The sequence below is a fragment of the Mytilus californianus genome, unplaced genomic scaffold, assembly GCF_021869535.1.
Source record: "Mytilus californianus isolate M0D057914Y unplaced genomic scaffold, xbMytCali1.0.p SCAF_4, whole genome shotgun sequence".
NCBI classification, from domain to species: Eukaryota; Metazoa; Mollusca; class Bivalvia; order Mytilida; family Mytilidae; genus Mytilus; species Mytilus californianus.
In genome coordinates, this window is record NW_026262690.1 from 113967440 (window position 1) to 113981862 (window position 14423).

Consider the following 14423-nt stretch of genomic DNA (forward strand, 5'->3'; position numbering starts at 1 on the left):
TTTAATACATGTAATATATTATGTTTCGACTTTCTGAAACAAACTTAAGTAACATATACTTCATTAAATGGATTGTTTGGTCAATATTAAACAATTAGCTATTTGCGGCCTAGGTTTTTATAATATTCCCTCCCCCTTTTCAACTCTTTAATATGATTTGTTTTTGTTTTTTACAAAGTTTTATTAATATATTCATATTTTTATTTTCAAATAACATCTTGCATTGTAAGTATATTCTAGATTAGATTATTACCAGTTTACATAATTAGTACATGTATGTAGTAAATACAAATGAGCTATTAATTATGGTATAAAATTCCTTGGACTATTATCTAGTCCTAGGTAATAATGTTGAGGGTTTCACGATCCCAAGACGACGACCCACAAGACATACAATGGGTATAATTTTGTGTTTCCATTTTGTAAATATTTTACCGAGCGAATACTCGAGTATCGCTCGGTAAATCCAACGAGTAATCGATTAGTAAATCTTCACCGAGTTGACATCCCTAATTTACACACATCTTGGAGCCAAAATGCACATTTGAAAATGATCAAATAATCTTCAAATAAAGGTTTACTTTCAAGCTGAAAACACAACCAGATCCAAGCATTTATATAACAAAGATTAAAAACTGCTATCAAACTGCTATCGAACTGCTGTCATAACTGCTGTTCATTTGACAAATTGACAGCAGTTTTAAAAGGTATCCAAACTGCTAAGATGAATGCTAAGAAATGGTGAAACAAGGAAATTTTTCAAACTGCTATTAGATGGACTGCTAAGAACAGCTGAAAGACTGCTAAAAATATGAAGAACTGGTAAATAACAGCTAAAAAACAGCTAATAATAGCAGTTCAATTTGACTTGGGAGTCGTCCGATGGTCCTTTATGTCATGTTTAATAACGCGTATAGGTCCATTTTGGACATATATCTTCGTGTGTTTCAGTACTTATACATCTTTGGCTTTAAAATGTTTTAGCCTCCAGCGTTCCTGATGAAGGTAAATGGAAATTTTAAAAATTAAATTAGAGTTTATACATATTTTGATAAATTCCTAGGGTATGTACTTTCCCTGGTTTTATTTTGTTAATGATAAGGTCAGCTTGGCAGCTTGGCAGTTTTGTTTTAATTAAGAGATTAAGGGATAAGTGTTAGATCATAGATAGGAAACAGCATGATGACAGCATGGGTGTAATCAGAGAACATCTGTATATAATTTTGATAGGATGGTCAGTTGTCGTTTGAGCATTGCACTGTTAGCAGTCATATTTTTACTTGTGGAAAATTAATTCAGCCCACCCACCGTTTCCCCAGCTGCACCTTGAAAAATTAAATAGTCATGATTTTAATGTCAATCAATTTTTATATGTTTAGTTAAAAGGGGCTACTCATAACAATATGTGTTTTGTTTGTTTTAGTTTTATGTTTTTCGTTCAATTTGGCCTACTTAATTTCAGGGAAATTATTTTCCCCCAATTCATTAATACATCTTATAAATTATTAAGGCTTTGTTTTATTTCAGGTAAATACAGAAAAGCATGTCAGACGTATGCAATCTATATTGTGCATGCTCGCCAAAACTATATATTTTTCGCCACTTTCAATTTTTTTATGCCAAGCAACATGAATATATTTTTCGTTTAAAATTTTCCTTCTTTTTAACAAAAAGAAAATGAGTTTGCCCCATTGTTGTCCATAATTATTCTCTTAATCTTATCTTTTAGTCTACATTGTAATGAATAAACACTAAACATTTACGACATTTACTTTTAAAAGATACTGTAAAATTGCAATATAGATCATGAAATCACCAATTTGACTTCTGGGAACACGAGATTCATCTTCAATAAGTTGATCAGATATACATTTCTCTTTTAGTTTAAGGATAAAGACTAAATGCAGATATTTTTTTTACTTTTGAATATATTTCGTCATTAATCCGGACCATTGTAAATGAAAATGTCGAGATGTAAAACTATGCTTATAGAATCTGATGTTCAGTAGTTGTCGTTTGTTGATGTGGTTCATAAGTGTTTTTTGTTTCTCATTTTTATATAGATTAGACTGTTAGTTTTCCCGTTTAAATGGTTTTACACCAGTAATTTTTGGGGCCCTTTATAGCTTGCTGTTCGGTGTGAGCCAAGGCTCCGTGTTGAAGACCGTACTTTGACCTACTGTGGATTCATTAATATTCGTTGGATACCAATTTTCGTTGATTTCGTGGGTACATGGGAACCACAAATTTAAATGTTCAACGAATTACAAATTTTCTAAAGGAATGTATGCAGACTTTGCCAAAACCACGAAATTAAATATCCACGAAAATGCAAGTTTTCCTCAATCCACGAAAATTGGTGCACACGAAAATAAATGAATCCACAGTATATTGGTTTACTTTTATAAATTTTGACTTGGATGGAGAGTTGTATCAATGGCACTCATACCACATCTTCTTATATCTATTGAAACACGTGCATCTCCAAAATGATTTTAAAGTACCGTCTACAAATCAATTATCTATATCAAAGTTAAAGGATAATGTTTTCAGTCTGAGGTTTTCCTGCACTGGACCATTTTTCGTCATAACAATTTTCCTTTCCGGCCCATCGTTAAAAGAAGAAGAGGAGACATGAAACTATGCTTCAAACACGTGCGTCACAAAGTTGTTAAAAAATCCTTTATGTGACATGTGACGGACGCCAATTAATCACATATCATTTCATCAAACAATACAATCAACACCTTAATTGAATTGTGTCCATTGTTGCCTACAGCTATAAAATGCAATCAGCTGATTATTGATTTTCTGTCAAAATCGTAACGAGTTCAGGGTGAATTCCAAGTATTGTCTGTTCAGGTAACGTCCGAGAAACCCGAAAAAATAAGATAAACCAGATGGATGAAATCAAATCGTTCTATATATTTCTTTCGCCAATGATGAATTTTAATCGCCACAATTTTTATTTTTTCGCAAAATGCGAAAAATGGCGAACTTTCATGGGGGGAATCTCCTGCAAATAGTGACAGGTATGAAAATGATATTATAAATCCTCACTTTGATTGGTCCCTTTGGTTCCAGGGTCCAACTGAAAAACTGTGCCACTCTGCCAGCCATTATTAAGTATGGATTTGTTTCAAAATCAAATATATAAGATCTATCTTCAGTTATGCAAGTAATTCTCCTTAAGGCATGATAGTCTGACAGTTCAACATGAACAGCCACCACCTCTTTTTCCATCAAAAAGTCTACAGCACTGACACCAGCATCATGTTCAACTATTGTGATTATTTCGTCATCTTAAATTAAATAAAGTTAAAAAAACATTATCAAAATTATAATCTTGGATTAACCAAAAGTAATACTTGTGCTTTAACTAAAAGTCTTTGAAACAGAGTAAGTAATCAAGAAATCAGATAATCTTATTGCTGATGATTATGCCAATATGTATAATTAAACTGTGTCAGATATATAGAAATTGACCATATGCAAGTGCACATATAGATGTACATGTATAAAACTGTCACCTTCACTGGTGATCCAATGGATGGATCTGTCCTAGAGTTGTCACTTGTTTAGATGTACTTATCAACTTATCTGTTTTTAAAATCTTTGTTTGAACTCATCCAGGTTTTCTTACTACAACTGGAAACTACATGTGACATATACTAACACTATTGGTATCAGTATATTGGATTCAACCAGGAATTTGTTAATTATCGGTATTGGTAATATTAATTATGTGGAAAACAAAAAGGCCTGGAATGGTGTAATTTTTAATCTGACATCACTATTGTCCTATAACAATAATATAAAGTTGAATTCTTTGATTTCATTCTTTTTATATTTTATAGTCATAATAATTGCCTTCTAACAAATTGGAACTCCTTATTTTAGTAGTATAGATGTTTCCTAGTAAAATTATCTCCCTTTGATATCAGTAATTCAGTAAATACATGTACACACTTCTTTGTTTTAAACGCACAATAAGTTGTAATTGCCCAATAAACATGATAAGAACTTCTTACTTCTGAAACTTCATCATGAAAATTGACAATTAGAAAAGGCCAAATTTTTGACTGAAAGTTTACTAGTTTATATCTGTTGAGTTTCATACATTTAAGAATTTAATTCTGCTCTTTAAATAGAGATTTGCAATTTTTAACTAGAGCCAAAGACCTAGAATTTCAAACCTCCAGTTCAGTGACTTTTACTTACAAGCACATAAAGATTCTTCTCCAGTACATGAACAGTTAGTAGAACCTTCTAAATGATGTACAAAATCAGAACTGTTTGGAAATTCTTCATCTTCATTAAACATGGTTGATTCAACATCATTTTCATTATCTACATTTTCCTGATCTCCATTTTCATCATATTGTAACTGAAAATATATGATATTAAAATTTTACAGTCAAATAATTATGAGATTCTAATTTATCATTAAATTGTTATGAGATCCAAATTTAACAGTCAAATAATTAAAACCTAAGACAATGCACGAAGTGTATTAATATTTCCTGCTTATACAACTAAACTAAATGACATCACCTTCCATTATACATAAGTACTGAATAACTTAAAGGAATGAAAGCCTTTTCCTACAGAAACCCTTACAGAAAAAGTCTTGTGGCAAACGTTTGCAGCAAACTAGCATTTTACCATGCAAATAAAGCTTGTGGGAAACATATTTATGCAAATTAGATTTGTTGCAAACTAAAGCTACGAGATATATTAAAAATTTAAAATATGATTATTTTTGGTTTAATCATTAATGAAAGTGAATTAGTGAAATAGTATTTCGCTTTTAGCATCCAGTATGGTTAAGTTTGTCAAAATAAGCTCAGAAACATTGATGATGAATTATTCACTTGCAAGTAAATAATTCGACCTCACTGAATCCATATTCATGTGACCTTCAATTTAACCCCTTAGCTAGAGATGGATTACGCATGAATTATGCTTTCAGTTATTAAAAGCAAAAGAATGTCAACATTGAAAGTGAAACAAAGGTAAATCATTTGATTGACTGATTCGATCCACAAAAACTCAATCTTATACAGGTAAAAACAATGATTAACATATATTCTCAACCTATAATATGAAATAAAACAGACCTAGAAAAAACCAATTGCACAAGTTTGCTATCTATTTATATCTATATTTATGTTTATATTGCTTATATGACCGTTGGCAGTTTTCAGAGGTCAACTAGATAGTTAATTAGATAGTGTTTAGACTAAATTACTCACAAAACAATGATACATATTATTGAGCCCATGCCTTGTAAATTGTTATTCTAGACTTTTTATAATTTGAATATACTTTTAGTATGTTATAAATCAAATATGAAAATTTAAGTAAAATCGGTGAACATGAATTTGACAGCGAATGCATGTTTAATGTCAAAACTAACTTCTATACCAATGTAAATGCTAAATCTAATACCAATATTAATACTCACTTAAATACCAATGTCCATACTCACTTCAATACCAATGTCATTACTCACTTAGATACCAATGTCATTACTCACTTTAATACCAATGTCAATACTCACTTCAATACCAATGTCATTACTCACTTCAATATCAATGTAAATGCTCACTTCAATACCAATGTCATAACTCACTTCAATACCAATGCCATTCCTCACTTCAATACCAATGCCAATACTCACTTCAATATCAATATCCATACTAGCTCCAGTAGTAACCTCACTACAAACTTCAATACCAATGTCAATACTATCTCTAATACCAGTGTCAATATTAATTCTAATACCAATGTAAATGCTCCCTTCAATATCAATGTCAATCCAAATTTGACAGCAAATGCATGTTTAATGTCAAAACTAACTTCTATACCAACGTAAATGCTAAATCTAATACCAATATTGATACTCACTTAAATACCAATGTCCATACTCACTTCAATACCAATGTCATTACTCACTTAAATACCAATGTCATTACTCACTTCAATATCAACGTCATTACTCACTTTAATACCAATGTCATTACTCACTTAAATACCAATGTCATTACTCACAGCAATACCAATGTCAATACTCACTTCAATACCAATGTCAATACTCACTTCAATATCAACGTCATTACTCACTTTAATACCAATATCATTACTCACTTAAATACCAATGTCATTACTCACTTCAATATCAATGTCAATACTCACTTCAATACCAATGTCATTACTCATTTCAATACCAATGTCATTACTCACTTCAATACCAATGTCATTACTCACTTCAATACCAATGTCATTCCTCACTTCAATCTCAATGAATGTAAATGCTCAATTAAATACCAAGGTCATTACTCACTTCAATACCAATGTCATTACTCACTTCAATCTCAATGAATGTAAATGTTCAATTCAATACCAACGTCAATACTCACTTAAATACCAATGTCATTACTCACTTCAATTCCAATGTCATTACTCACACCAATGTCATTACTCACTTCAATACTTACTCACTTCAATACCAATGTCACTTCTCAGTTCAATACCAATGTCAATACTCACTTCAATACCAATGTCATTACTCACAACAATGTCATTACTCACTTCAATACTTACTCACTTCAATACCAATGTCATTACTCACTGCAATACCAATGTCAATACTCACTTCAATACCAATGTCATTACTCACTTCAATACCAATGTCAATACTCACTTCAATATCAATGTCGTTACTTACTTCAATACTTACTCACTTCAATTCCAATGTCATTACTCACACCAATGTCATTACTCACTTCAATACTTACTCACTTCAATACCAATGTCACTTCTCAGTTCAATACCAATGGCAATACTCACTTCAATACCAATGTCATTACTCACAACAATGTCATTACTCACTTCAATACTTACTCACTTCAATACCAATGTCATTACTCACTTCAATACCAATGTCAATACTCACTTCAATACCAACGTCATTACTCACACCAATGTCATTACTCACTTCAATACTTACTCACTTCAATACCAATGTCATTACTCACTTCAATACCAATGTCAATACTCACTTCAATACCAATGTCATTACTCACTTCAATACTTACTCACTTCAATTCCAATGTCATTACTCACTTCAATACTTACTCACTTCAATACCAATGTCATTACTCACTTCAATACCAATGTCAATACTCACTTCAATACCAATGTCATTACTCACTTCAATACCAATGTCATTACTCACTTCAATACCAATGTCAATACTCACTTCAATACCAATGTCATTACTCACTTCAATACCAATGTCATTACTCACTTCAATACCAATGTCATTACTCACTTCAATACCAATGTCATTACTCACTTCAATACCAATGTCATTCCTCACTTCAATACCAATGTCATTCCTCACTTCAATACCAATGTCATTCCTCACTTCAATACCAATGTCATTCCTCACTTCAATACCAATGTCATTCCTCACTTCAATACCAATGTCATTAGTCATTCCTCACTTCAATACCAATGTCATTCCTCACTTCAATACCAATGTCATTCCTCACTTCAATACCAATGTCATTAGTCATTCCTCACTTCAATACCAATGTCATTCCTCACTTCAATACCAATGTCATTCCTCACTTCAATACCAATGTCATTCCTCACTTCAATACCAATGTCATTACTCACTTCAATACCAATGTCATTCCTCACTTCAATACCAATGTCATTCCTCACTTCAATACCAATGTCATTACTCACTTCAATACCAATGTCATTCCTCACTTCAATACCAATGTCATTCCTCACTTCAATACCAATGTCATTCCTCACTTCAATACCAATGTCATTCCTCACTTCAATACCAATGTCATTCCTCACTTCAATACCAATGTCAATACTCACTTCAATACCAATGTCATTACTCACTTCAATACCAATGTCATTACTCACTTCAATACCAATGTCATTCCTCACTTCAATCTCAATGAATGTAAATGCTCAATTAAATACCAAGGTCATTACTCACTTCAATACCAATGTCATTACTCACTTCAATCTCAATGAATGTAAATGTTCAATTCAATACCAACGTCAATACTCACTTAAATACCAATGTCATTACTCACTTCAATACTTACTCACTTCAATTCCAATGTCATTACTCACACCAATGTCATTACTCACTTCAATACTTACTCACTTCAATACCAATGTCATTACTCACTTCAATACCAATGTCATTCCTCACTTCAATACCAATGTCATTCCTCACTTCAATACCAATGTCATTAGTCATTCCTCACTTCAATACCAATGTCATTCCTCACTTCAATACCAATGTCATTCCTCACTTCAATACCAATGTCATTAGTCATTCCTCACTTCAATACCAATGTCATTCCTCACTTCAATACCAATGTCATTCCTCACTTCAAATGTCATTAGTCATTCCTCACTTCAATACCAATGTCATTCCTCACTTCAATACCAATGTCATTCCTCACTTCAATACCAATGTCATTCCTCACTTCAATACCAATGTCATTAGTCATTCCTCACTTCAATACCAATGTCATTCCTCACTTCAATACCAATGTCATTCCTCACTTCAATACCAATGTCAATACTCACTTCAATACCAATGTCATTAGTCATTCCTCACTTCAATACCAATGTCATTCCTCACTTCAATACCAATGTCATTCCTCACTTCAATACCAATGTCATTCCTCACTTCAATACCAATGTCATTAGTCATTCCTCACTTCAATACCAATGTCATTCCTCACTTCAATACCAATGTCATTCCTCACTTCAATACCAATGTCATTCCTCACTTCAATACCAATGTCATTAGTCATTCCTCACTTCAATACCAATGTCATTCCTCACTTCAATACCAATGTCATTCCTCACTTCAATACCAATGTCATTCCTCACTTCAATACCAATGTCAATACTCACTTCAATACCAATGTCAATACTCACTTCAATGCCAATGTCATTCCTCACTTCAATACCAATGTCATTCCTCACTTCAATACCAATGTCATTAGTCATTCCTCACTTCAATACCAATGTCATTAGTCATTCCTCACTTCAATACCAATGTCATTAGTCATTCCTCACTTCAATACCAATGTCATTCCTCACTTCAATACCAATGTCATTCCTCACTTCAATACCAATGTCATTCCTCACTTCAATACCAATGTCATTAGTCATTCCTCACTTCAATACCAATGTCATTCCTCACTTCAATACCAATGTCATTCCTCACTTCAATACCAATGTCAATACTCACTTCAATACCAATGTCATTACTCACTTCAATACCAATGTCATTCCTCACTTCAATACCAATGTCATTCCTCACTTCAATACCAATGTCATTAGTCATTCCTCACTTCAATACCAATGTCATTCCTCACTTCAATACCAATGTCATTCCTCACTTCAATACCAATGTCAATACTCACTTCAATACCAATGTCAATACTCACTTCAATGCCAATCATACACAAGAATCAGGGACAGCTCAGCGGGGGTAACGTTATCAGTGAATAACAAGGGAGCACTTCTGGACTGATAAAATTTAACATTGTTGTATATGGAAAAAACATGACAGTTGCTTTAAAATGATTTGTCAACATTTTATTTCTACAATCATAAACTATTGCCATGGCAGGTGAAAAAGTTATTAGATTTATCTTTATTTTGATGTAAAAAAAATTATTTTATGTTATTTAAAAGTGGTGTCCCTAATGATTTGAAAATTTCCCATGAAAAGATACGTTTTTCCCACATAACTTAACCAAATTCAATGATGACGAGTGGTAGTAAAAAATTCCTATAAAATTCATTATTGCAGTGACATTATTTCGCCATGTCCCATGTTATTTTTGTATAATTCATCTTTCTGAAGGTGCAAAAAAAAATATTTTAAGTTTGCATTTGATGGTGTCCCTGGAAGTTTGAATATGGTGATTATTTCGTTATCAAACGTCAGTTCATGTACATACGTATATTGTAAAGAACTGAAACCGATATCTATACGTACCATATTGGGAAAGACGGAAAATGTTTGATATAAGATAGCGTCGAAACTTTAAAAAAAAATTAATAATAATATTAATCATTTTTCAATTATTGTTTAAAATAAATTCATGATGACGAAAATGTTAAATTGAATTTTAGTCCCGATTAAAAATTGTTGAAATTTTAAACATTATCCGGATAATTTAGATATATAGATATAGAACTTAAACACATTTTGTATGATTAGAAAATTGCTAATGAATTACAAAAAGCTTATTTGCAGTACACACCTATTGACAAAGGAAACAATGATAATTTGAAATGCTGTACTAAAAGTTGGATGATGAATTAATTAACTTGAAATGCAAAGCATTTGTGTATTGCTATTTAAGTTTTGTAGGGTTCGGGAAAAGTTACATTAATGATTTAATTGTTTTTCTTTCTCGTAAACACTTATTATGTATAATACATATTTTATTTATTGGAAGGAAAAAGCTATGTACATGTATCGTTTATTGTGTTCTTATCTAACCATATTAAGGTGTAAATTTAAACAATAACCACCCACTGTTTTATCATCTGCCAGCTATTCAATTAATGAAAGATGTAGACCAACATTCATGCTGATTTTGAATATCATTTGACGGTACTAAAAGTTTAATGTACACTTAACGTATAACTCCGTCAACTTCTGTACTCAGGGATGTTTATACATGAACATAATATATAGCCCCGTCTAGCATGTCTAGTGTGCACGAGAGATTTAACTAAAGTTTTTAATGTTGAAATATTGGAATGATTCATTCATTGTTGAAGACCCTACATCAACTGTCAAGATGTAGAACAGGAATAAAAGCCCTGTTCATTGATAATTTTCTATGTTTTCTATGTATTATGTGCGATTTTGTCCCATGTTCATTTACTCCATATCCTTTTATTTTCTATCCAATATGTTAATTGTGCATCTAGAACATTCAAATGTCCGATGATATAAAAAAAATACTTATTCAACAGTTAAATTATAATAATAAATCCAAAAACAGTTGGGCACTCTCTTTGACATATCATTTGATATGTGCAACAGGTTTTCTGATATTTCAAAAATAATATTACTTTGCCTTTCAATATCAGTGTAATCATTTCTATCAGACCAAACTTTTTCTATGAATGAAGGTAGATGTGGGGTATAAGTAAATGCAGAAGTCATGAACTTCTGGTAAATGAGATAGCAACCCAACCATGCACATAAATAACTTAGACATCTAGAGAGCAAAATATAGCCTTCTCCAAAAGACAGGCTCTTACAGGGCAACTTAAATACACAAACATTCTCCAAATAACGAAAACAAATAAGATATAACATATGACAACTACTTACGAGGTCCCCAAATTTTGACAGGTACTAGTACATGTATATGGAAATGTGTTCGAGTTAAACTTACTTTTGTAGGTCTCAACCCTACCCCTTTTGAATCTCAGTATAGATTAACAGAACGTGCATAAAAGAAAATACAAAACAGACAAGTTCTAGAAAAGAACTTAACTCTGGTTTGTTTAAGTTTATGCCACACATCTTATTTTTGGTACGTAAATTTGCTATCCTATGCCTTTTTTCACAGTTATTTGTCTAAGTTCCAATTCGCCTCCTATTGGTGTCTATATAAAAATGATCGTCCCACATGAGTGCATATTAAATATTTTTGAAAATTTATTTTGCCTTTCTGCTTACCGGGTTATGTGATTACAAAATTATTTTGGATAGACATGTTTTGTTTATAGATATAAGAAGATGTGGTATGAGTGCCAATGAGACAAATTTCCATCCAAGTCAAAATTTATAAAAGTAAACCATTATAGGTCACAGTACGGTCTTCAACACGGAGCCTTGGCTCACACCGAACAGTAAGCTATAAAGGGCCGTCTAAATTCAAAGAACCCTCATACAATGGCTGTATAAAAAGTTGTATATAGCAGACCTATAATGCTTTTTCATGAACTTATTTAGCGATTTTGCAGGTTAATATATATGAAAACATTTGTTATCTTCATCAATATGAATCGCTTTTTAAACTTGCCTGAGGAAGACGGAAAACGATCCCGGATACACATGTGAAGATGAAGCTCTATAGTTTATTGAAAAATTTAGATTCACACCGCATATGTTTTCGAAATTTATGACTGAGTTTCATATGAAATTGTATTGTGTCTGGTTTTTGCATATTACTCCCATCTTTTCTTTTCAATATGGGTTTATGTTAAGAATAAACATCATTATCTAACGGTTATACAGATACAGCGAAAATTGACACGAAGTAGGCAAATATTTCGAAAAATAGGAATTATACCAACCTGTATGTATTTCACACTAGCAAAAAAGAAGAAAAAAACGTGAGATTCCCTGTTAATTTACCTCTTAAACATTATTGTAGCCTTAAAATTGTCAAAACTTATCAAATCGACTTTCTAAAATTCACAGGTTTAGTCTTTTTTACCCAATTCTTCTGAAAAGCATCTCAAAATCGAAAAATGGATTTTTTAAGATTAGAAAAAAAACCACCGCTATTTTGACTAGTTGCGATTTTAGTCTTTTTTTTTAACTATGTTAGAACATAAGTCAGGCCATTGTTTTTCTCTTTTAAATGATTTCTCATTTTTTCATACCGGGGCATTTTATAACATAACTTTTTATAACATGTATAACTGGGTTTACTCATTGTTGAATGACGTACAGTGTCCTATAGTAACTGTTGATAACATCCTCGTATTTTGTTCTTTCAATTGACGGAAAGTTTTCATCATACCACAACTTTTTATTTATAAGCCAATATATCCATTTGTTGAATTAAGATGATACATTTCAAATGTAGGACATAAAAGCCCCGGACACGAAGATGGTACCAGAAAAAAGTCAGGTTAGAGATAGTTTGTCTCTGATTTACAATGTGAAAAACTTGTTTCATAGTAATAGTTTGTGTTTTCTTGAACATTGATAATTATAAGTATATACAACTTTGTAAACAAAATTAATTCACGGTAAAAGAATTCATAATGATCCAGTGATTATTTAGAAAATAGGCTGCGAAAATTTGTTATTACTTGACTGGCTTTATGGTACCAAGAAATATATCCTTTGCATGAATAAAATTTGATAAGTCTTCATTTATCAATTCTAACGAACAATATCCCAAGCTGTATAATGAATTTATGTGATAAAAAGAAAGTACTTCAATAATTTAAGTTTCTCTAATATATTTCAACGATAGTAAACAGTTTTACTATTTAATTGTGAATTTTTGTCCTATCAATTATGTGACGGTCAGGCGTGGGACTTTGTGCCATTTACTTGCAACTCAGGACTGAAAAATTACCTTTATTTTATATGACCTCATAATTACCATTGTAAAGTCAATCGTTTACGGTTTCAGAGGCGTATAAAACAGATAGTAAATACCTTTTTTTCAGATTTTTTTTTACATAATCAAGAAGGACAAAGAAGATTCTTTTGAAAGAAAGATTTATAATTATGCCAAATGAAAATTAAACTATGAACTTTTTTGACATAGTTAGTCGTCAATTCTTTCTACTACAGCCCAAGTAATTGCATATTTAAATATAATTTTTCTTTCTCTTTAAAACCAAGTGTCTTGCTGATAGCAAGGATTTAAAACTATACAAATCCTTGCTGATAGTTAACATGTTAAAGGATTCCTACTGATTACAATCAATTAGCACATATATGATCATATATAGACCATCGCAACACATATCGAGAGTTGTCTTATCTTGCGAACTGGACACCAGATGAGTCAAGGAGATTAGAAACCCAGTTCAAAAGAATTATTTCTTAATTTGAGTTATCTCCCTCAAAAGTGTCCACAATTCTTGTACATGTGTCAATACTCACTTCAATACCAACGTCATTACTCACTTCAATACCAATGTCATTACCAATGTCATTACTCACTTCAATGCCTATGTCATTACCAATGTCATTACTCACTTCAATGCCTATGTCATTACCAGTGTCATTACTCACTTCAATGCCTATGTCATTACCAATGTCATTACTCACTTCAATGCCTATGTCAATGCTAACTTCAATACCAAAGTCAATACTAACTTTAATACCAATGCCTATAATAAAGTCAATACCAATGTCAATCAATTAATGTTTAACCTTAACTGGTTCCTGGCAATTTCTGAAGAGTTTTGACTCTTTGCCTGCTGTCATCAAATCTGATTTCTCTTCAGGTTTTGATGGTTCACAATGTTCAGCTTCCATGCCTTTTTGACGCAGACAATCTACATATAATGCCTGGACAATGATTTCAGATTCATCTGTGGTGTTTTTTCTCATTAATTTGTCTGTAAAAAGAAAAATAACT

At 31.8% G+C, this 14423-nt stretch overlaps 1 protein-coding gene across 1 annotated transcript in view; it reads right to left on the reverse strand.

The window, feature by feature from the left end:
* LOC127699113 (uncharacterized) overlaps positions 1-14423 on the reverse strand; it is a 54728-nt gene that overhangs the window by 15443 nt on the left and 24862 nt on the right. Inside the window, exons 7-9 of the mRNA XM_052202853.1 lie at positions 14216-14403; positions 4222-4387; positions 3061-3302 (exon numbers count right to left, since the gene is read on the reverse strand). Of these exons, the coding sequence (XP_052058813.1) occupies positions 3061-3302; positions 4222-4387; positions 14216-14403 (596 nt within the window). The remainder of the gene's footprint in view (positions 1-3060; positions 3303-4221; positions 4388-14215; positions 14404-14423) is intronic.